This window comes from Triticum aestivum, chromosome 7A, assembly GCF_018294505.1.
Source record: "Triticum aestivum cultivar Chinese Spring chromosome 7A, IWGSC CS RefSeq v2.1, whole genome shotgun sequence".
NCBI lineage: Eukaryota > Viridiplantae > Streptophyta > Magnoliopsida > Poales > Poaceae > Triticum > Triticum aestivum.
In genome coordinates, this window is record NC_057812.1 from 667,510,075 (window position 1) to 667,534,180 (window position 24,106).

At 43.1% G+C, this 24,106-nt stretch overlaps 2 protein-coding genes and 1 pseudogene across 2 annotated transcripts; 2 read left to right on the forward strand and 1 right to left on the reverse strand.

Annotated features, from left to right (window-relative positions):
* Positions 1 to 24,106, reverse strand: part of LOC123149107 (polyubiquitin 11-like) — a 45,897-nt pseudogene that overhangs the window by 19,153 nt on the left and 2,638 nt on the right.
* On the forward strand, positions 17,780 to 18,644 carry LOC123149109 (agglutinin isolectin 2-like). The gene has a single exon (XM_044568641.1). It carries the CDS (start codon positions 17,821 to 17,823, stop codon positions 18,394 to 18,396), a length of 576 nt encoding a protein of 191 aa, XP_044424576.1. The 5' UTR covers positions 17,780 to 17,820; the 3' UTR covers positions 18,397 to 18,644.
* LOC123149108 (agglutinin isolectin 3-like) lies at positions 21,822 to 22,749 on the forward strand. Its single transcript, XM_044568640.1, has one exon. It carries the CDS (start codon positions 21,850 to 21,852, stop codon positions 22,447 to 22,449), a length of 600 nt encoding a protein of 199 aa, XP_044424575.1. The 5' UTR covers positions 21,822 to 21,849; the 3' UTR covers positions 22,450 to 22,749.

The window sequence follows — 24,106 nt, forward strand, 5'->3', positions numbered from 1 at the left end:
CAGCGTAAGCCGGTGCCACTTAACACCTTTTTGGATGTTTTGCAGAAGAAGATCTAGTTGTTCCTGACCCAGAGGCACAGTTGGTGGCGACTCTTCATGTCATCCCAGATTGGACAGTGTCGTTCTTGGATTATATGACCCGGGGCGAGCTGCCAGCAGATGAGACCCTGGCCCGACAGATAACCCGGCGGTCTAAGTCAATGACGATTTCTAACGGAGAACTATACCATCGCAGCATCTCTGGAGCGTTTCAGCGGTGTGTTTCCCCTGAAGAAGGCCAAGAAATACTTCGTGAGATCCATGAAGGCGATTGTGGTCATCACGCCGGGTCAAAGTCTCTGGTGGCTAAGGCTTTTCGTCATGGTTTTTACTGGTTGACGGCTCACGCTGATGCAGAAGATCTGGTCAGTAGATGTGACAGATGTCAAAAATTCGCACGACGAGCACATGTGCCGGCTCAAGAGCTACGGATGATTCCGATCACTTGGCCGTCTGCGGTCTGGGGCTTGACATGGTTGGACCTTTCAAAAGGTCTAAGGATAAAAAAGACACATCTTTTAGTGGCAGTTGACAAATTCACAAAGTGGGTTGAGGCGGAGTCGGTGAGTAAGTGTGATGCGGCCACGACGGTTCAGTTCATGAAAAAGGTGATCTTACGTTTTGGTTTTCCACATAGCATTATCACTGACAATGGCACTAATCTATCTCAAGGGGCTATGGAGGAGTTTTGTCAACGTGAGCATATTCGGCTTGATGTTTCTTCTGTAGCTCATCCTCAATCCAATGGTCAAGCTGAGAGAGCAAATAAGGAAATCTTAAAAGGTCTCAAGCCCCGGCTTATGGTCCCCTTGCAGCGAACGCCGGGTTGTTGGGTAGAGGAATTACCCTCGGTACTATGGAGTATCAACACCACACCTAACAGGTTTACAGGTTACACACCTTTCTTCATGGTGTATGGAGTAGAAGCAGTGTTGCCTAGTGACATCCGTCATGACTCGCCCCGTGTGGCGGCTTATGTTGAAGCTAATAATGAACAAGACAGACAGGATGCACTTGACTTGTTGGATGAGGAAAGAGACTTAGCAGCAGCTCGATCAACAATTTATCAATAGGACCTGCGCCGTTATCACAGCCGCCGGGTTAAGTCCAGGGCCTTTCAAGAAGGCGACCTGGTGCTCCGGCTCATCCAGGATCTGTCAGATGCACACAAGTTATCCCCGCCTTGGGAAGGACCCTTTGTGGTCAGCAAGAACTTAAACAACGGGTCATATTACCTCATTGACGTTCGAGAGCACAAAGACTCACGTAAGTTGGAAGAGGAGACCCGCCGGCCATGGAACATTGCTCAACTTCGGCCATACTACACATGAGCCACTGGCTCTCATCATGTACATACTTTAACGTTGTATATACTATGATAAGTAATAAAGCAGGACCATCGGTCTCTTTTCTTTTAAAGATTACGCATCTTTGTTGTTTTTTACTATTTTCCAATGACTGTTAAGGAGCTGATCATATTTGAATCAAGTCTAACCTTTTTGGCCTAGCTTACGGTCGTATTTGAATCTAGCTGCAACTATCATGGTCACTTGGGGGCTTCCTGTTCAAACATAGGTCGTATTCGAACCAAAGAGAACATAGTTGTCGTAACCCTTTTGATCGGCTCAAAGCCAAACTCACTAGGGGGCTTCTTGATCGTATCCGAATCACAGCTTAACCCCTTTTGGGTCCGACTTGGATCGTATTCGAATCAGGGTCGTTAAAAACCTCTCAAGGTCATTTGGGGGCTTCCTGTTCAAACATAGGTCGTATTCGAACCAAAGAGAACATAGTTGTCGGTACCCTCTTGATCGGTGCAACGCCAAAGCTACTGGGGGCTATATGGTCGTATTCGAACCTTAGCTTAACTCCTTTGGTCTGGTTTGCTGATCGTATTCGAATCAAAAACCCCCAACCTTTAATTACAAGGTTAATTTTGGTTACCACCTGTTTTTGCTTTATTGGTTTTTAGTTGTCTCAATTTTGCAAATAATCAGCATGGTCTTTTCACCGGCTGGACTATTTGACAACAAGACGCCAGGGCATAATACTCATTAAGTATTCAGAAGGATTGACTTCTCAAAAAAGACTGGATTATCAACTTCACCCAGTCATTTAAACCGGTGGTCCGGAGATCGAAGGTACAGGTGTGGCTATTGTTTATGAACAGTTGCTTTCTGTATTAATCAAAGGTTATTTCAGTCTTGTTTTCTTCTTACATCTGGTTCTGCTTTTTACTATGATAAAAATATTGGCTATAAACCGGGTGTTCTGGCCCGTTTGGTACTAAGCCGCCAAGCCAATTTTTCCTTTTTATCTGCAGGAACAGAGTTGAAGTATTGCAGGGACAATCATAAATATGATGTATATATATTAACATCAGCAAGCACAGAGTAACACACGTGTCTTATGCGCGATGGCATACGCAGAATATGCAGTGTTTTCAAAACTAATCTATTACAAGGCTTTTACAAGCCCATGAAGATGGTCATCACTCCTCCCTCGCCGGTTCACCGCCCTCTGCTGATTGGAAGCTTGGTTTTGACCAATCAAAACCGTTCACGGCAATAAATTATGCATCTTCGTCAATCAGGCCGGCCGGATCAACTTCTAGAGCAAATGTATGTTCACGAACAAGCGGGATCAAATCTGTCACCTTGTACGAGGGAGTTGCCATCTTCTTATTTTCCACATCAAAACCCGGCTGATATTTGTCGATATTGGTTTCATCTTCAAGAATAGTCGCCTGAGGTCGAACTCCGCGCACGCAAGCCATGAAGTCGTCTTGTTCAAAGGGAGATCTGTCTTCCTTCACGGTAGGATACCCTCTGGCTACATCCGCTGGGTCTAGATCTGACACCCAAGCCTTGGGGCGGCTTAGGGCAGTCAAAGCTCCAGCTCTAGCACAAGAGCGCTTGACTTCTTGGAACCCGGCGGGCAAGATTGACAGCTTCTTTAAAACATCGTTGAGCCGGTTGGGTCCTTGATTGGCAGGAGAGATAGCGGCGAGTGCTCATTGTGCGCCAATGTACAACTGCTCTACTAAGGTATAGACCGCCTTCAGCTTAATCACGTGGTCTTGATTCAGATTCTTGCTTCGAGGGCCTGCTTATGTTTTGAACGCGAAGGGTCAGCTAGCGGCTTGCAGTCCGGGTCAAAAGAAGGTAAAAAGGTCAATACAGATGGCTTACCAAAGATGGCGGACACCATTTGTGACACCCGGTTCTTTAAACCGGTCAGCTCCGTCGTAACCTTTTCAAGGGCTGCTTCAGCCTTCTCAACACGTTGTGTCAGAAGCGTTTTTTATTCAGCCCAGGTTTTCTTCTTGGCAGTAAAGCTGGTTTTTAATTTTTCCGTCTCAGAGAGACTTACTTGCAGTCTGGAGTCAGCAGACTTGATCTCTGCCTCCTAATCCGCCAGCCGGGTCTTCGCATCAGTTAATTACGAGCTTAATCTAGATAAGGCATTCTATAAAACATACCCAGATGAGTCAAGATTTCAGTTAAAGTTCAAAAGTCAAGATTCAAGATTCAAGTCTCAAGTACTTTGCATTGCAAAACCACTTGACACTTGGGGGCTAATGTATGCCAAAACAATTTCTTATGACTCTAAAACATACTTTGAGTCCCAAGTACTTTACAAAGTAACAACACTTGGCACTTGGGGGCTAATGCATGCTATTCAGCAAGTTTCTCAAGGTTAAGCCGGATTACAATGTTTTTTGGATACGGTACAAGACAATTATGAAAAATCAAAGTACCGGCTCATTTATGGTCAAATGAACCGGCCCTTGGGGACTACGGATGAAGCTTTGTTCTATTTTATTGAACTCCAGGAAAATCTAAAAGGAAAAAGTCTTAGCCTATATCATAAAGTCTACAGATCATTCCGGTTCTCTCATAATCTGAAGACTTGGGGGCTGGCAGAATATAAGTAAGCCGAAAGAACATACCTCATATTTCAGCTACAACTACTTGACCATTTTGATCTCTGAGTCACGGCTGGAGTGCACATGGCTGAGATAACCAGATAATATGTCGTTGGCATTCAGATGATCATAGTGTGAAATGTCAAAACACACTTTCTGTTTCTCCAACGCCTCTTGTTTCGCCGTGTGGCGAGCCAACACGGTGGGATTTCCCGGTTCAACAAAGCGGCTCCCGGTGATCAGAACGTCTTATGCAGACGGTGATGGCAGGTTGGCCGAGCTGGATGGTCCGGTTGCAGAAGGATTCACGGTGGTATCATCAACTGACGGCTTAGGAGGATTTACTTCATCATTGACAGGCGGGTCTTCTGGAGCTTCAGTTAATGGAGGAGAAGGTGGCCTTGCCAGTTCAGGTGCAAGGACTGGCGGGTCTTCCACCGGCTTAGTTACCTTGGCCTTCTTAGACTTAGCTTGACCACTAAGAGAAATATTATAGGACCGTCAGTATAAAGAGACAGTTTGAAAAACACGGAAGAAAGAGGATTTTTCCACCCAGGGGCAGTCTTAAAGGCCGGAAATTGGGTCTGAGACGAGTCGCCAGAAGAACAAGACACCTCCTGCAAAGATAAAACAAAGCTAGGTAATGCAACGGAAAGGATCCATTAACAGAAATTCAAAGACAATGAAATAAACCTCATTCGGGCGTTTTTGAGGGGTCTGTGGAAGGACAGCAGGCGAATCATCATCATTCCGGGCCTGATGGCGGCTCTCATGTTGCTGTTTTTTCAAAAGAAAATGAGGGTCCAGATAAGCCAAAGGGTGTGAAAACCTTACTTTCTGGGTTACGACTCGAAGTTTTTGTCTTGGCAAATGGGCTGAGTCAGAGGAAATAGTTACCTCTTCTTCCACGGCCTGACTAGCCCCTGTGTCATCCTGGTAATGATCAGTGTTAATAAGATTATTAAAAAGTTGGCCAAGGGAGTCAATGGCTACCTCCGACTCAGAAGTGTCATCAAGCCTCATCAGGTCCTCAGCAGTGCTTTTCTTCTTATTGGCCCTCCGGGTGGGTTTCTTGGTGTTTATAGCAGCAGCTCTAGCCTTCTTGGCGGCTTCGTGGTCATATTTGGCTTTCCAGAAATCAGATCTGGCATGTACATAAATAAGCAAGATGAAAGGCCATGCAGATACTTAACACAGTTGAGAAAAATACAAAGAAAGAGATCGGCGGTTCTTTACCTCTGGCGCCGGGTTAAGTTTGCAGAAGGGGTTTAACCCAACCTTACTGCAGTCTTCATATTTTCCGTTTACCAGAAGGGTTGACATTGCAACAATATCTTCTTTGGGTGATGGGACGGAGCTATAACGAAGAGAATCATTTGGACCTCCACCATATTCACACATCAGTTTTGACCGATGACTTAGAGGGATGACCCACCATGCGACCCAGCAGCGGGTCAAATCAATACCGGTTAAGTTGTTCCCCAATAAGGCATTAATCCTTTTGATTGAGGGGATCAGCTTCTTGCGTTCAGCAGCAGTAAGCTTGTCAGGGAGCGCGAATTTGGAGTCAAGACGCTCGGCACGGTAACCCGGCAGTGGCTTTTCATTCGCTGGTGAGGTGTCTTGACAATAGAACCAAGTCTGATTCTAGTCTTTAGGATGACTCGGCAAGACTATTAGGGGGAAGACAGCGCCCTGTTGCTACCTCTTGAGCACTGCGTTGGATTTCCCCGAAGAGGAGAGGATGATGCAGCAAAGTCGCGTAAGTATTTCCCTCAGTTTTTGAGAACCAAGGTATCAATCCAGTAGGAGGCTATGCTCGAGTCCCTCGTAGATACACAAAAACAATAGCTCAACGCAACCAACGCACTTAGGGGTTGTCAATCCCTTCACGTTCACTTACGAAAGTGAGATCTGATAGAGATGATAAATAATATTTTTGGTATTTTTGGTATATAGATGCAAAGTATAAAGTAAAAGCAAAGTAAAAGAAAAGCAATAATAAAGTGATGGAGATTGATATGATGGGAAAGAGACCTAGGGGCCATAGGTTTCACTAGTGGCTTCTCTCAAGAGCATAAGTATTCTACGGTGGGTGAACAAATTACTGTTGAGCAATTGACAGAATTGAGCATAGTTATGAGAATATCTAGGTATGATCATGTATATAGGCATCACGTCCGAGACAAGTAGACCAAACTGATAATTCGAAAAGACTTTCAAAGATAACCAATCATACATAAAAGAATTCGGAGAAGATTCAAATATTATTCATAGATAGACTTGATCATAAACCCACAATTCATCGGTCTCAACAAACACACCGCAAAAAGAAGATTACATCAAATAGATCTCCACGAGAGAGGGGGAGAACATTGTATTGAGATCCAAAAAGAAAGAAGAAGCCATCTAGCTACTAACTATGGACCCGTAGGTCTGAAGTAAACTACTCACACTTCATCGGAGGGGCTTGGATGATGATGTAGAAGCCCTCCGTGATCGATGCCCCCTCCGGCGGAGCTCCGGAACAGGCCCCAAGATGGGATCTCGTGGATACAGAAAGTTGCGGCGGTGGAATTAGGTTTTTGGCTCCGTATCTAATCGTTTGGGGGTACGTGGATATATATATATATAGGAGGAAGAAGTACGTCGGTGGAGCTTCGAGGGGCCCACGAGGCAGGGGGCATGCCCTAGGGGGGCGTCCTCCACCCTCGTGACCGCCTCGTGGCTTTCTTGACGGAGGGTCCAAGTCTCCTAGATCTTATCTAATGAGAAAGTCACGTTTCCGAAGGTTTCATTCCGTTTGGACTCCATTTGATATTCCTTTTCTTTGAAACCCTAAAACAGGCAAAAAACAACAATTCTGGGCTGGGCCTCCGGTTAATAGGTTAGTCCCAAAAATAATATAAAAGTGGATAATAAAGCCCAATAATGTCTAAAACAGTAGATAATATAGCATGGAGCAATCAGAAATTATAGATACGTTGGAGACGTATCAAGCATCCCCAAGCTTAATTCCTGCTCGTCCTCGAGTAGGTAAATGATAAAAATAGAATTTTTGATGCGGAGTGCTACTTGGCATAATTTCAATGTAAATCTTCTTAATTGTGGTATGAATATTCAGATTCAAAAGATTCATGACAAAAGTTCATGTTGACATAAAAATAATAATACTTCAAGCATACTAACAAAGAAATTATTTCTTCTCAAAATAACATGGCCAAAGAAAGCTATCCCTACAAAATCATATAGTCTGGCTATGCTCTATCTTCACCACACAAAGTATTTAAATCATGCACAACCCCGATGACAAGCCAAGCAATTGTTTCATACTTTTGACATTTTCAAAACTTTTTCGATCTTCACGCAATACATGAGCGTGAGCCATGGATATATCACTATATGTGGAATAGAATGGTGGTTGTGGAGAAGACAAAAAGGGAGAAGATAGTCTCACATCAACTAGGCGTATCAACGGGCTATGGAGATGCCCATCAATAGATATCAATGTGAGTGAGTAGGGATTGCCATGCAACGGATACACTAGAGCTATAAGTATATGAAAGCTCAACAAAAGAAACTAAGTGGGTGTGCATCCAACTTGCTTCCTCACGAAGACCTAGGGCATTTTGAGGAAGCCCATCATTGGAATATACAAGCCAAGTTCTATAATGAAAAATTCCCACTAGTATATGAAAGTGACAGAATGAGAGACTCTCTATCATGAAGATCATGGTCCTACTTTGAAGCACAAGTGTGGTAAAAGGATAGTAACATTGTCCCTTCTCTCCTTTTCTCTCATTTTTTTGGGCCTTCTCTTTTTTATGGCCTCTTTTTTTCGTCCAGAGTCTCATCCCGACTTGTGGGGGAATCATAGTCTCCATCATCCTTTCCTCACTTGGGACAATGCTATAAAAATGATGATCATCACACTTTTTATTTTTCTTACAACTCAACAATTACAACTCAATACTTAGAACAAAATATGACTCTATATGAATGCCTCCGACGGTGTACCGGGATATGCAATGAATCAAGAGTGACATGTATGAAAGAATTATGAACGGTGGCTTTGCCACAAATACGATGTCAACTACATGATCATGCTGGCAATATGACAATGATGGAGCATGTCATAATGAACGGAACGGTGGAAAGTTGCATGGCAATATATCTCGGAATGGCTATGGAAATGCCATGATAGGTAGGTATGGTGGCTGTTTTGAGGAAGGTATTTGGTGGGTGTATGATACCGGCGAAAAGTGCGCGGTATTAGAGAGGCTAGCAATGGTGGAAGGAGGAAAGTGCGTATAATCCATGGACTCAACATTAGTCATAAAGAACTCATATACTTATTGCAAAAATCTAGAAGTTATCAAAGCAAAGTATTACGCGCATGCTCCTAGGGGGATAGATTGGTCGGAAAAGACCATTGCTCGTCCCCGACCGCCACTCATAAGGAAGACAACCAATAAATAAATCATGCTCCCACTTCATCACATAACGGTTCACCATACGTGCATGCTACGGGAATCACAAACTTTAACACAAGCATTTCTCAAATTCACAATTACTCAACTAGCATGACTCTAATATCACCATCCTCATATCTCAAAACAATTATCAAGCATCAATTTTTTTCTTAGTATTCAACGCACTCAAAAGAAAGTTTTACAAATCTTGAATACCAAGCATATTATTATTAAGCAAATTACCATGCTATTAAGACTCTCAAAATAATCTAAGTGAAGCATGAGAGATCAATAGTTCCTATAAAACAAATCCATCACCGTGCTCTAAAAGATATAAGTGAAGCACTAGAGCAAAATTATATAACTCAAAAGATATAAGTGAAGCACATAGAGTATTCTATCAAATTCCAAATTATGTATGGATCTCTCAAAAGGTGTGTACAGCAAGGATGATTGTGGTAAACTAATAAGCAAAGACTCAAATCATAAAATACACTCCAAGCAAAACACATATCATGTGGTGAATAAAAATATAGCTCCAAGTAAAGTTACCGATAGAAGTAGACGAAAGAGGGGATGCCTTCCGGGGCATCCCCAAGCTTTGGCTTTTAGGTGTCCTTAGATTATCTTGGGGGTGCCATGTGCATCACCAAGCTTAGGCTCTTGCCACTCCTTGTTCCGTAATCCATCAAATCTTTACCCAAAACATGAAAACTTCACAACACAAAACTTAAAGTAGAAAATCTCGTGAGCTCCGTTAGCGAAAGAAAACAAAAGACCAATACAAGGTACTGTAATGAACTCATTATTTATTTATATGGGTGTTAAACCTACTGTATTCCAACTTCTCTATGGATTATAAACTATTTTACTAGCCATAGATTCATCAAAATAAGCAAACAACACACGAAAAACAGAATCTGTCAAAAACAGAACAGTCTGTAGTAATCTGTAGCTAGCGCAAGATATGGTACCCCAAAAATTCTAAAATAAATTGCTGGACGTGAGTAATTTATCTATTAATAATCTTCAAAAAGAATTAACTAAATATCACTCTTCAATAAAAATTACAGCAGTTCTCGCGAGCACTAAAGTTTCTGTTTTTTTACAGCAAGTTCAACAAGACTTTCCCCAAGTCTTCCCAACGGTTCTACTTGGCACAAACACTAATTAAACACAAAAACACAAAAAAAACAAAGGCTAAATAATTTATTTATTACTAAACAGGATAAAAAAGCAAGGAATAAAAATAAAATTGGGTTGCCTCCCAACAAGGGCTATTGTTTAACGCCCCTTGCTAGGCATAACAAGCAATAATAGATCTAGGTATTGCCATCTTTGGTAGGCAATCCATAAGTGGCTCTCATAATAGATTCATAAGGTAATTTAATTTTCTTTCTAGGAAGGTGTTCCATGCCCTTTTTTAATGGAAATTGGAATCTAATATTTCCTTCCTTCATATCAATAATTGCACCAACCATTCTAAGGAAAGGTCTACCGAGAATAATAGGGCAAGAAGGATTGCAATCTATATCAAGAACGATAAAATCTACGGGCACATAAGTCCTATTTGCAACAATAATAACATCATTAATTCTTCCCATAGGTTTCTTAATAGTGGAATCCGCAAGATGCAAGTTTAGAGAGCAATCATCAAAATCACGAAAATCTAGCAAATCACACAAAGTTTTGGGAATAGTAGAGACACTAGCACCCAAATCACACAAAGCATAAAACTCATAATCTTTAATTTTAATTTTAATAGTAGGTTCCCACTCATCATAAAGTTTTCTAGGGATAGAAACTTCCAATTCAAGTTTTTCTTCATAAGATTGCATCAAGGCATCAACGATATGTTTAGTAAACGCTTTATTTTGACTATAAGCGTGAGGAGAATTTAGCACGGATTGCAACAAGGAAATACAATCAATCAAAGAGAAATTTTCATAGTTAAATTCCTTGAAATCCATAATAGTGGGTTTAGCAACATCTAGGGTTTTAATTTCTTCAATCCCACTTTTATCAAATTTAGCATCAAGATCAACAAATTCTGAATTCTTAGAACGCCTTCTAGGTAAAGGTGGATCATATTCAGTCCCATCATTATCACGATTCATATTGCAAAACAAAGATTTAATAGGGGACACATCAATAACTTTTAGATCTTCATCATTATTTTCATAGGAACTAGAAGAACACGCTTTAATAAAGGCATCTTTCATAGCACGCGTCCTAGCGGTTCTTTCTTTGCACTCGTCAATGGAAATTCTCATGGCTTTGAGAGACTCATTGATATTATGCTTAGATGGATTAGATCTAAGTTTCAAAGAATCAACATCAAGAGCAATTCTATCAACGTTCCTAGCCAAATCATCAATCTTAAGCAATTTTTCTTCAATCATAGCATTAAAATTCTTTTGCGAAGTAATAAATTATTTAATATTAGACTCAAAATCAGAGGGCATCTTATTATAATTTCCATAAGAATTGTTGTAGGAATTACCATAATTATTAGAGGGATTACTAGGATAAGGCCTAGGATTGAAATTTTCTCTATACGCGTTGTTACCAAAATTGTTCCTACCAACAAAATTCACATCCATAGATTCATTACTATTCCCAATCAAAGTAGACAAGGGCACATCATTAGGATCAGAAGAAACACTCTTATTAGCAAATAATTTCATAAGTTCATCCATCTTTCCACTCAAAACATTAATTTCTTCTATCGCATGCACCTTTTTGTTAGTAGATCTTTCAGTGTGCCATTGAGAATAATTAACCATAATATTATCTAGGAGTTTAGTAGCTTCTCCTAAAGTGATTTCCATAAAAGTGCCTCCCGCGGCCGAATCTAAAAGATTTCTAGAAGCAAAATTCAATCCAGCATAAAAATTTTGTATAATCATCCACAAATTTAAACCATGAGTAGGGCAATTATGTATCATTAATTTCATTCTCACACAAGCTTGTGCAACATGTTCATGATCCAGTTGCTTAAAATTCATAATATCATTTCTAAGAGAGATGATCTTAGCGAGAGGAAAATACTTAGAGATAAAAGCATCTTTGCACTTGTTTCATGAATCAATACTATTTTTAGGCAAAGACGAAAACCAAGCTTTAGCACGATCTCTAAGCAAAAAAGGAAATAGCTTCAATTTAACAATATCATTATCGACATCTTTCTTCTTTTGCATGTCACACAAATCAACGAAGCTATTAAGATGGGTAGCGGCATCTTCACTAGGAAGGCAGGAGAACGGATCTTTCATGACAATATTCAGCAAAGCAGTATTAATTTCACAAGATTCAGCATCGGTAAGAGGAGCAATCGGAGTGCTAAGGAAATCATTATTGTTGGTATTGGTGAAGTCACACAATTTAGTATTATCTTGAGCCATCGTGACAAACAAGCAAACTAACACACAAGCAAACAGAAAGCAAACGGGCAAAAAGAGGCAAATAGAGAGGGAGGAGGAGGATAGAGAGAGAGGGCGAATAAAACGGCAATAGTGAATTGGGGGAGAGGAAAACGAGAGGCAAATGGCAAATAATGTAATGCGGGAGATAGGGATTGTGATGGGTACTTGGTATGTTGACTTTTGCGTAGACTCCCCGACAACGGCGCCACAAATTCTTCTTGCTACCTCTTGAGCACTGCGTTGGATTTCCCCGAAGAGGAGAGGATGATGCAGCAAAGTAGCGTAAGTATCTCCCTCAGTTTTTGAGAACCAAGGTATCAATCCAGTAGGAGGCTACACTCGAGTCCCTCGTGCCTACACAAAAACAATAGCTCAATGGAGCCAACGCGCTTAGGGGTTGTCAATCCCTTCACGGTCACTTACGAAAGTGAGACCTGATAGAGATGATAAATAATATTTTTTGTATTTTTGGTATAGAGATGCAAAGTATAAAGTAAAAAGCAAAGCAATAATAAAGTGATGGAGATTGATATGATGAGAAAGAGACCCGGGGGCCATAGGTTTCACTAGTGGCTTCTCTCAAGAGCATAAGTATTCTACGGTGGGTGAACAAATTACTGTTGAGCAATTGACAGAATTGAGCATAGTTACGAGAATATCTAGGTATGATCATGTATATAGGCATCACGTCAGAGACAAGTAGACCGACTCCTGCCTTCATCTACTACTATTACTCCACTCATCGACCGCTATCCAGCATGCATCTAGAGTATTAAGTTAAAAACAGAGTAACGCCTTAAGCAAGATGACATGATGTAGAGGGATAGTTTCATGCAATATGATAAAAACCCCATCTTGTTATCCTCGATGGCAACGATACAATACGTGCCTTGCTGCCCCTTCTGTCACTGGGAAAGGACACCGCAAGATCGAACCCAAAGCTAAGCACCTCTCCCATGGCAAGAACAACCAATCTAGTAGGCCAAACCAAACTGATAATTCGAAGAGACTTGCAAAGATAACCAATCATACATAAAAGAATTCAGAGAAGATTCAAATATTATTCATAGATAGACTTTATCATAAACCCACAATTCATCGTTCTCAACAAATACACCACAAAAAGAAGATTACATCGAATAGATCTCCATGAGAGAGGGGGAGAACATTGTATTGAGATCCAAAAAGAGAGAAGAAGCCATCTAGCTACTAACTATGGACCCGTAGGTCTGAAGTAAACTACTCACACTTCATCAGAGGGGCTTGGATGATGATGTAGAAGCCCTCCGTGATCGATGCCCCCTCCGGCGGAGCTCCGGAACAGCGCCCAAGATGGGATCTCGTGGATAAAGAAAGTTGCGGCGGTGGAATTAGGTTTTTGGCTCCGTATCTGATCGTTTGGGGGTACGTGGATATATATATAGGAGGAAGAAGTACGTCGGTGGAGCTTCGAGGGGCCCACGAGGCAGGGGGCGTGCCCTAGGGGGGCGCCCTCCACTCTCGTGACCGCCTCGTGGCTTTCTTGACGGAGGGTCCAAGTCTCCTAGATCTTATCTGATGAGAAAGTCACGTTTCCGAAGGTTTCATTCCGTTTGGACTCCGTTTGATATTCCTTTTCTTCGAAACCCTAAAACAGGCAAAAACAACAATTCTGGGTTGGGCCCCCGGTTAATAGGTTAGTCCCAAAAATAATATAAAAGTGGATAATAAAGCCCAATAATGTCTAAAACAGTAGATAATATAGCATGGAGTAATCAAAAATTATAGATACGTTGGAGACGTATCACCTGTCGGCGTTGAATCGAGATGCCTCCAAGTTCCAAGCTAGAGCCATTGGTGTACTTGTTCTGGCAGTTCAGATAAAAATACTCTCTGAAGAGTTCTACTGTCGACTCTTCCTGAAGATACACCTCACAGAGCACTTGGAAGTTGCAGATATTGGATATAGAATTGGGCCCGATATCTTGAGGATGGAGTTTGAAAAAGTGAAGGACATCTCTGAAGAACTTTGAGCCGGGTGGGAAAAATCCACGGTTCATGTGATCAGAAAAGACGATAACTTCACCATGTTTTGGATTAGGCCGATCCTCCTCCGGGTCAGGTGCACGATAAGACATGACATCTTTTCCTGGCAAAAATCCTATGGAGAAAAACTCCTTCAAGTTGTCCTCAGTCATGGTTGAGGGAACCCAGTTGCAAACAGTCGGCACTTTGGATGGCATGATGTTCAAACGAGCTGAAAGGACAGCAACATGTCGGCTCAATTCAATGATAAAGTTGAAAATTAAGTGATAATGGTACAGGGGAGTAATGGCGGCTTAAATAAGGGCTAATGACATATAAGGAAAAGTAAGCCGGGACAGTAAGCCGCCATGACTATAGATTTTTTCAGAAGGCAGATTCAGCTAAGTGTTGAGATAAACAAGTTTCCCAAACTGCTTGATATTATTCCAGATCAAATGGCTGTTCAAAATGAAGAACTTCCTAGAACTAAAATTGTAGCCCAGATGAGTTCATCAGCTCTAAGAAAGGTGTCTGTGCAAAGGAAAGGGATCTACTAACATCTAAAATGGGTGTAAAACCACTGCCACACGAGCTAAGTGTTCCTTTTCAATCAAGAGAGGCTGTGGAGGAAGAACTACTAGATAAGTTCATGATGAACAGTGAAGAACACCGATGAACTCGCAAACCCTAATGCATATCTAAGAAGTTTGAGAAGGCAAGAATTACGGATGCAGATCTGTTGCGGAGGGTCGTCGCCGTTTCTCTGGACAGTTCAGGGTGATGTAGCGGCCAAGCTTGAGGACGACGATGAGCACTGCGGCGGCGGCGGAGCTCGAGCAGCAGCGGAGGTTGCGAGAGGAAGAAGATGAAGAAGAGAGGAGAATGAGAAAAACCGGCCGCATGCCTATTTATAAGGAAAAAAGCGAACAGGCGGGCGCAAAAATCGAGGAAGGCCCAAAATAATGGTTATCTAACTGGATGGACGCCTCGATTCTCGGAAGGCACTAAAGATGAAGATCCGTTGGAAGATGACATCATAAAAGTTTTTTGGGTTTTCCAGAGATGATGTCATGGCGGGTTACAAAAACCTCTGCGAGGATAAGAAGATGGATTTTGTCTAAGTATTGAAGATTGACAAGGAACAAAGTTCAAAGTCAACCTGGGGCCTAATATTGGGGATATAACTATCAGTTATGACCCGCCCAATAGGGGTCGGGTCAGCCCCAATGGCGGGTCACCAAGGAAGCCCAGTAAACACTCAAGGTGATAGTTTATTAAACCTTATAGAAGGCCTAAAGGCCCGGAGGTGGCTTAAGGCCCAATATTGTAAACCGTCATATGTAAGGAAAGACTTGTAAGGAAAGGCATGTAAAAGAAGTCGCCGAGCCGGACACATTTTATGAACTAGCCTCTTGGTGATCGAAACCCCAGCAATACCAACACAACTAGACGTAGGCTTTTACCTTCATCGTAAGAGGCCGAACTAGTATAAAACCTCTCGTGTCCTTTGTCCCGATTAACCCCTTTAAGCTTCCTAGTTGTGATGGCCCTGCGACTAAGTCCTTCTGCTAGGACATCTGCCGTGACAATTCCACTGCAGGGACGGTTGTGCGCGTTGCGGAGATGGCCGAACCTAGAGCTCATGCTCGGGCGGATCGGTTTGGGGCCCAAAAATGCTACACTTACGGGCAGCACACAGGAAAATTAGCTTACGGACTACTCCCTCCGTCCGAAAATACTTGTCATCAAAATAGATAAAAAGGGGTGTATCTAGAACTAAAATACATCTAGATACATCCCCTTTTATTCATTTTGATGACAAGTATTTCCATACGGAGGGAGTACCTCCTAACCAATCCCTTCCCCCCCCCCCCCCTGATTTATAGTGTGGGCCCTGCCGCCCTTTGTTTTACAATTAACCATTGCCAAATCAGTCCGTAACTTGCTTTCCGTGGGATATGTCCGTAAGTGTAGCATAGTTGGTTTGGGCCTTTGGGGCCTGAGGCGGATCGGAGCTCTGGCTCCAGCATGAAAAGAAGAGTAGTGAGGTTAGGGGTGGAAACGGATCGGATGCGGATCGGATAGTGCTCTTACCACTTCCATTTTCGTATTTTCAAAACGAATATGAATCTGAATACGGATGTTCTCGGATACGGATGCGGTTCGGATATTATTTGAATACTGATACGTATCGGATATTTTCTTGATTCGGAACGGATATGAATAATATCAACATGTTGCTTAAGTAAATTAGTCGATAGCTATGTGACCTAAAATAATCAACTTGCGACATACAATAAGTCAATGATAAATAGGTTTATGAATAAATACTATTGTAATGCATAATAATTTATAAGTTTAATCATATAAAGAGTAAAATTTAACTACTTATTTGGCTTTTATGTTGGATAATTGGAATATTGGGCCTAGAATTTAAAAAAATACCTCCCATAATCTTCTTCGGATACGGATATATCCACTTCCATATCCATATTTGTGTCAAAATCTCCTACCATATTTTATTTTATATTTGTTTAATAAATTCGGATACGGACAATTTCCATTTCCATTTTGGTTCGGATGCGGATGTTTCGGATACGAATAGGCATTTTCTCGAATACGAATATCAGATATTTCGGATTATCCACTACCACTTTCCACCCCTAAGTGAGGTTGCCTAGCGCCATCCGCCAACCCAGCACCGAGATATCCATCCTCTCGCTCAGGCCGCCATCGTCACCTTTGAAAGGAACTGCACCCGCTGGCCCAACCATGGAAAACCTTGCCTCGACGACGATCGGGATGACCAGCAAGGGACACGCGGCACCGACTCGCCGATGCTTCCATGTAGAGCAGCGCCAACGGGGGAAGTTGAGGAAACTTTATTCACCTTAGAGCCACTGGCGCCACAAAAAACTAATCCTAGCCTATCTACATGTCGGCGCCGAAGCATCAGTGTTCCCCACACCTCTCGCCAATGGAGCGGCAGACGAAGGGAGGAAGATCCCACGGGCTGGCCATTAGGGTTTGAAGGTGGAAAGTGGTTCTCTGCGCTCTGCACAGCTATCGGGAGGGTATATGATACTCCCTCTGTTTCTTTTTAGTCTGCATATAAAATTTGGTCAAAGTCAAACTTTGTAAAGTTTGACTAACTTTATAGAAAAAATACTAACATCTACAATACTAAAGCTATATGGTATGAAAGTTTATTTCATGATGCATCTAACAATATTGATTTCATATTATGAATCTTACTATTTTTTTCTATATACTTAGTCAAAGTTAAGAAAGTTTGACTTTGATCAAATCTTATATGCAGACTAAAAAGAAACGGAGGGAGTACTTCTTTTCATGCTGCTGATTGTTCAATCTTGTGTTCATGATAGTCGATTTGCATTATAGTATGGATAATTTTTTTAAAATGTAATATATGCTGATGCAATGCAGACTTCACCGAGTCAGATCCTCGCCATCTCTGTAGTTGTTCACGGTCAGGAATGCATGTCCGTCTTGATCTTTCACACATTGTATCGGTTTGCCAGAGTAAATGTTATGCTAGTACACTCACTCAGATGCATGCATGCGATAACCGGACCTCGGCTTGTAGGAGCACGTACCTACATGTTGTACAAGCAGATTTCCAAGTCATGAGTTAACCCATGGCTCGTCTTGACCGTTCACAAACTGACAACGTATTTACTAATTGATTTCCACGTGATGTGTTAAATCCATGGCTTGTCTTGATGGTTCACACACTGACACCGTATATACCAACCGATTTCCAAGCCATGAGTTCAAAACAATCGTGAGATTTGGGTACACTAGGATCAATGCCTAGCTAGGTTTGGTTCACCGCCGAACGACTTGGGACTCCTATATAAAGGAGCCTTGCATTCGGCATTTCCATCAACACCTCATCCTCAACACATCCAGTAAAGCACACGTCCTAGCGATGAAGGGCCTCTTACTGTGTGCGCTCGCACTTGCGTTTGCTGTGGTGACCACCGACGCCCAGCGCTGCGGCAAGCAGGGCGATGGCATGGAGTGCCCCAACAACCTCTGCTGCAACAAGGATGGGTACTGCGGCCTGGGCGTCACCTACTGCAATGCTGGCGCCGGCTGCCAGAGCGGCGCCTGTTATGACAACAAGATCTGTGGCGCGCAGGCCGGTGGCGCATTGTGCCCTAGCAACCACTGTTGTAGCTCAGGTGGTCGTTGCGGCTACGGCAGGGAATATTGCAGCAACGACTGCCAGAGCGGTCCTTGCTGGGATCTCAAGTGTGGCCACCTGGCCAATGGCAGGCCCTGCCCCAACAACCTCTGCTGCAGCCCAAATGGTACATGTGGCCTAGGACCGGAGTACTGCGGTGCTGGCTGCCAAAACGGCGCCTGCAGCACTGACAAGCCGTGTGGCAACAAAGCTAATGGTGCACCATGCAACAACAACTATTGTTGCAGCCAGTATGGATCTTGTGGACTCGGCCAGGATTACTGTGGTGCCGGCTGCCAGAATGGCTCATGCAACTAGTAATATTGTGGTACACTCCTTCCTTCATGGCTGACATACTCAAGTACTCACTACCTTTAACTGCTGCCATGGAAGTATAAGCGTCGCAATGCAGAAGTATAAGCATTGAAACAAGTAATAATCAGTGGCAATAGCTAATATTATTGTCCCAAATTAAGTTCTACTTGTACCAGCTAAGTATGGTTGTCAAGCTGTCAACATTTGTTCTATTAAGTATTACGTTTTGTTGCCAATCTGGTGATACTATATATTGCCACTTGTTTTAGTTTTCTTTGTTGGGACGCTGGAATATTGAATAATTATTGTGTTATACTCACGTTTAACTGCTGGGAAAAAGCAGAAAGAAATTCAATATAAACCTTTTAAGGGAATAAAAGGATCATGGTGAACAAAAAAAACCTCACAGAACATTTTTCTTCTCTAAGGTAAACATACGAGTTGAACGTCTTCACTACCATGGAACACTGGATCCAGGGCACTTTATGTGCATTGTCACGGTGTATACAAACATCCGGTGTTTATGCCTTAGATATGATCATTTTGGTTATTTGGAGAAGACAGCAAAAGTGCACAATATTGCACTCCGGATTTAAATATGCAGCCACAAGGTCCTCTAAACAGATTTCGATAACATCGCAGGAAGTTATGGAATAGGAAAATCTGCAAGTGAAACTCTTTACCCTGAATCTAAGTTCAAACAACTTAGAGAACATACAAGCCCAATACAAACGCCACGGAATCTAAGTTCCGGACATTCATGGTGAGCAAAAATGGGTTATCACAGGATAAGAACATTCAGATTAAGAACACAAAGCAACCGTAATCACAGGATAAGTTTTATCACATATTAGGTACTAACAAGATTCAGGTTTCACTTAATTCATAACAGAGATCACACTACCACAAGTTTGACAAACGACACATGACACAGTCTTGCACATAAGAGATAAGGCAAGATGCCACCGGGCGCAACAGGCTTGTGAATCAAACATCCAAGGGTGCGAGGAACTCACTGGCCACCACGAAGGCAGAGCACCAAGTGTACAGTAGACTCCTTCTGAATGTTGTAATCCGCAAGAGTGCGACCATCCTCGAGCTGCTTGCCAGCAAAGATCAGGCGCTGCTGGTCCAGGGGGATGCCCTCTTTGTCCTAGATCTTCGCCTTCACATTGTCAATGGTGTCCGAAGATTCCACCTCCAGGGTGATGGTCTTGCCAGTAAGGGTCTTGACGAAGATCTGCATGCCACCACGGAGGCGGAGCACCAGATGGAGGGTCGACTCCTTCTGGATGTTATAATCAGCTAGGGTACGGCCATCTTCCAGCTGCTTGCCGGCAAAGATGAGACACTGCCAAATCCAGAATATCAGTGCATCTGATACCTCCTCGTACCATATAACTTCAATGGTCTATGAAGAAGCAGTATATATAGTCATGATATAATCTCAACGCATGGTTATATGATATTAGGTTTACATCGGTGAAATATCATGCAAAAGAAATAACTATGAAGAAGCAGCATATATAAATAACTCTCACATGAGAAAAACTCCAAAATATTACATCCAAGTCATAACATAATACATCCATGACATAACAAGTCTCGGCATAACTAGATTGAATGCCTGTAGAGGCTAGAATGGAAAAGAAAAACGGTTCCCATCCCCAGAGGTCTCGGGCTGCCAGCCGAGATCCCCTATCTACTCATCATCGTTGTAGAAAACAAGAGGTAAATCACATGAGTAGTAAACTCCACGTTATTGTTACACTAGCACATAAGGTATTCACCATGAACTAAATGTCTCTGCGCCTAACTTCTCTATAGTGATATCTGATTCTTATTTTAAATTTTTGTTATTTCAACTTTTTTTATAATTTATAGTGGAAGTTTTTTCATTGTAGTTTTTTGTATGAGTTTTTTCAAAAATAGAGGTAAGCATTATCATCATTTTCTTACTTTTCCTTTTTCTATTACTTATGTAGTGTTGTTTTCTGTTCATGGAATGATACTTCCTGTTGAGAAAGGTAGCTACGTGTCCATACAAAATTACGGTTACAACGGCATACGTGCACCTCAACAAGACAAAGTCAGAAGAACATTTGCCCCAGTAAAATTGCAGAAAGGAACCCCAAAAGAAAAGAAAATGCAATCATGTCCTTGGAGATCCCTATGCACATAGAAAAGAAATTATCTGCTGCCGACACCCGCCACCCACAAAATACCTACAGAGGCGAAGGATATGAAGGTACATCACACCCAAATCCAAAGGAGCGCTATTGCCACGTAGCCGCTCTGTGAGCCAAATAACATGTTCGCCGCGCCGCAGAACAATTTCCAATGTGACACATTAGCCGGGACACATCACCATGTCACCTGCCGGACTTCCGCACCGCCGTCTTCACTCGAGGAATTCAAAGAAGAGCAGTGAGACTGCCTGACGCCATCCGCCAACCCAACACCGAGATATCCATCCTCTTGCTCAGGCCGCCATCATCACCCTTCCAAGGAACTACACCAACAGTCCGCTTCAAAGGAACTACACCCGCAGTCCTAGACATGGAAATTCTAGCCTCGATGATCCGGATGACCATCAAGGGACATGCGGCACCGACTCGCCGATGCCTCCATGTAGAACATCGCCGAGACAGGGGAAGTCAAGGAAAAATTATTCAACTGCCGCCACGAAAACTAATCCTAATAACCTGTCAACGGGTCGGCGTCGAAGCATCGGTGTTCCCCGCACCTCTTGCCGACGGAGCGACAGACGAAGGGAGGAAGGTCCCACAGGCTGGCCAGCGGCGATTGAAGGTGGAAAGTGGTTCCCCGCGCTTTGCACTGCTATCGGGAGGGTATATGATACGTACTTTTTGTTCATGCTGCTGATTGTTCAATCTTGTGTTCATGATAGTCGATTTACCTTATAGCATGGAGATTTTTTTTAAAGTAATATATGCTTATGATATACAGACTTCAGCCGTCAGGTCCTCGCAGTCTCGTTTTTTGTTCACGGTCAGGAATGCATCTCCGTCTTGATCTTTCACACATTGTATCGGCTTGCCATAGTAAATGTTATGCAAGTACACTCACTCAGATGCATGCATGCGATAACCGGACCTCGGTTTGTAGGAGCACGTACCTACATGTTGTACAAGCAGATTTCCAAGTCACGAGTTAATCCATGGCTCGTCTTGACCGTTCACAAACTGACAACGTATTTACCAATTGATTTCCACGTCATGTGTTAAATCCATGGCTCGTCTGGACGGTTCACACACTGAATTTTCCAAGTCATCGTGAGTTAAAGAAAATCGTAAGATTTGAATACACTGGGATCAATGCCTAGCTAGGTTTGGTTCACCACCCAACGACTTGGACTCCTATATAAAGGAGCCTTGCATTTGGCATTTCCATCAACACATCCTCAAAACATCCAGTAAAGCACACATCCTAGCGATGAAGGGCCTCCTCTTGTTGTGCGTGCTCGCACTTGCCTTTGCTGCGGTGACCACCCATGCCCAACTGCAGTCCTGCCCGGCGCGCTGCGGCAAGCAGGCCGACGGCATGGAGTGCCCCAACAACCTCTGCTGCAGCAAGGATGGGTACTGCGGCCTAGGCGTCGACTACTGCAGCGCTGGCGCCGGCTGCCAGAGCGGCGCCTGCTACGACAACAAGATCTGCGGCACGCAGGCCAATGGCACATTGTGCCCTAACAACCACTGTTGTAGCTCGGGTGGTCGTTGCGGCTACGGCAGTGAATACTGCAACAACGGCTGCCAGAACGGTCCTTGCTGGGCTGATCTCAAGTGTGGCCACCGGGACAATGGTAAGCTATGCCCCAACAACCTCTGTTGCAGCCGGTATGGTTATTGTGGCCTAGGACCGGAGTTCTGTGGTACTGGCTGCCAAAACGGCGCTTGCAGCACGGACAAGCCGTGTGGCAACAAGGCCAATGGTGCAGCATGCACCAACAACTATTGTTGCAGCCTGTATGGGTCTTGTGGGCTTGGCAAGGATTACTGTGGTACCGGCTGCCAGAGCGGTGCATGCAACTAGTATTACTGTGGTACGCTCCTTCCTTCCTGGTTGACATACTCAAGTGCGTGCTACCCTTGAATTGTTGCCATGGGAGTATAAGTGTTGCAATGAGAAAGTATAAGCATTGCAACGAGGAGTAATAATAAGTGGCAATAGCTAATATTATTGTCCCAAATTAAGTTCTACTTCTACCTGCTAAGTATGTCAAGTTGTGGACATTTGTCCTAATAATCGACATTTGTCCTAGTATTATGTTTTGTTGACATCGTGTAATGTTATTGTATGATCTGGTGATACTATATATTGCCACTTGTTTAAGTTTGCTACTTCTTTTTTGCGATACAATTTCCGATCTATTCATCTTCAATCATGACGGTATAATGAACATCGCAAAAAATAAAAATTACATCCAGATTCATAGACCACCTACCGACGACTACAAGCACTGAAGCGAGCCGAAGACGCTTGTCGGGCAAAACTTGTTGTAGTAGACAGTCGGAAAGTCGTCATGCTAAGGCCCCATAGGACCAGCGCACCAGAACAGCAACTGCCGCCGATGAAGAGTAGCGTAGATCGGAATGGCCCAGCCTGAAGAAACACAAACATAGACGAACTACGACCAGATCCGAGCAAATCCACCAAGGACAGATCCGCCAGAGACACACCACCACACGCCCACCGACGATGCTAGACACACCACCGGGATGAGGGCTCGGGGGGGAGGGGAATCTTATTCCATCTTCAGGGAGCCGCCTCCATCTCGTCTTTCGGAGTAGGACACAAACCCTAACAAGATTCGAAAGAACGTCTAAAAACAGAGCCCTCCCGCCGGCAAGGGCCGGAATCCACCATGTCGACATGGCTCTAAGACCACCAGAGACGAGGCGGACCGGCAGCGCCGGCGGGAGACAAAAGAACCCTAAGCTTTTCTTGCGGGAGGAGGCGACTTATGACGTACGGCAACCTGCACGTGATGTTTGGTCGATGCCTAGAGAACACGATGGATGCACCAGCACCAGCCAGCATTTTGTCAACCAGTACATTTTGTTGCGACCCTGGAATATTGAATAATTAATGTGTTATACTCATGGTTATTAACTTGCTGGAAAAAAATACAGTAAAACTATGAAGGGAAGGAAACGATCATGGTGAACAAAAAAAAACTGGAACATTTTTCTTCTCTATCGTGGAACACTGGATCCCAAGCACACTATGTGTGTTTTCGCAGTGTATACAAACATCCGGTGTTTACGCCTTCGATATGATCATTTTTTGGTCATTTGGAGAAGACAGCAAAAGTGCACAATATTGCACTGCAGGTATAAATATGCAGCCGGAACTTCTTTTTAAAAAGAAAAAAGAATAGTCTGATATCTAACAGATTTTGACATCACAAGAAGACAGATCTCGACATTATCGCAGGAAGTTATGGCACAGGTAAATCTGCAAGTGGAACTCTCCCTCTGAATCTACAAGAAATCTCAGATGTTTGGGACTAGACCAGCAAACAAAAGATAACAGACAAGTTCAGGGAACGCCCGTACGCATGGAGAACAACCACGTTCAATCATGCAGTCTGTCAAATGCGCAATCGATATAGCAGTGGACCTCTCTGTTGCAGGAAAAAAGCAAGCCGTGAGGCCTGCGAAGGGGATACAGAAGTGGAAGCCGCCTG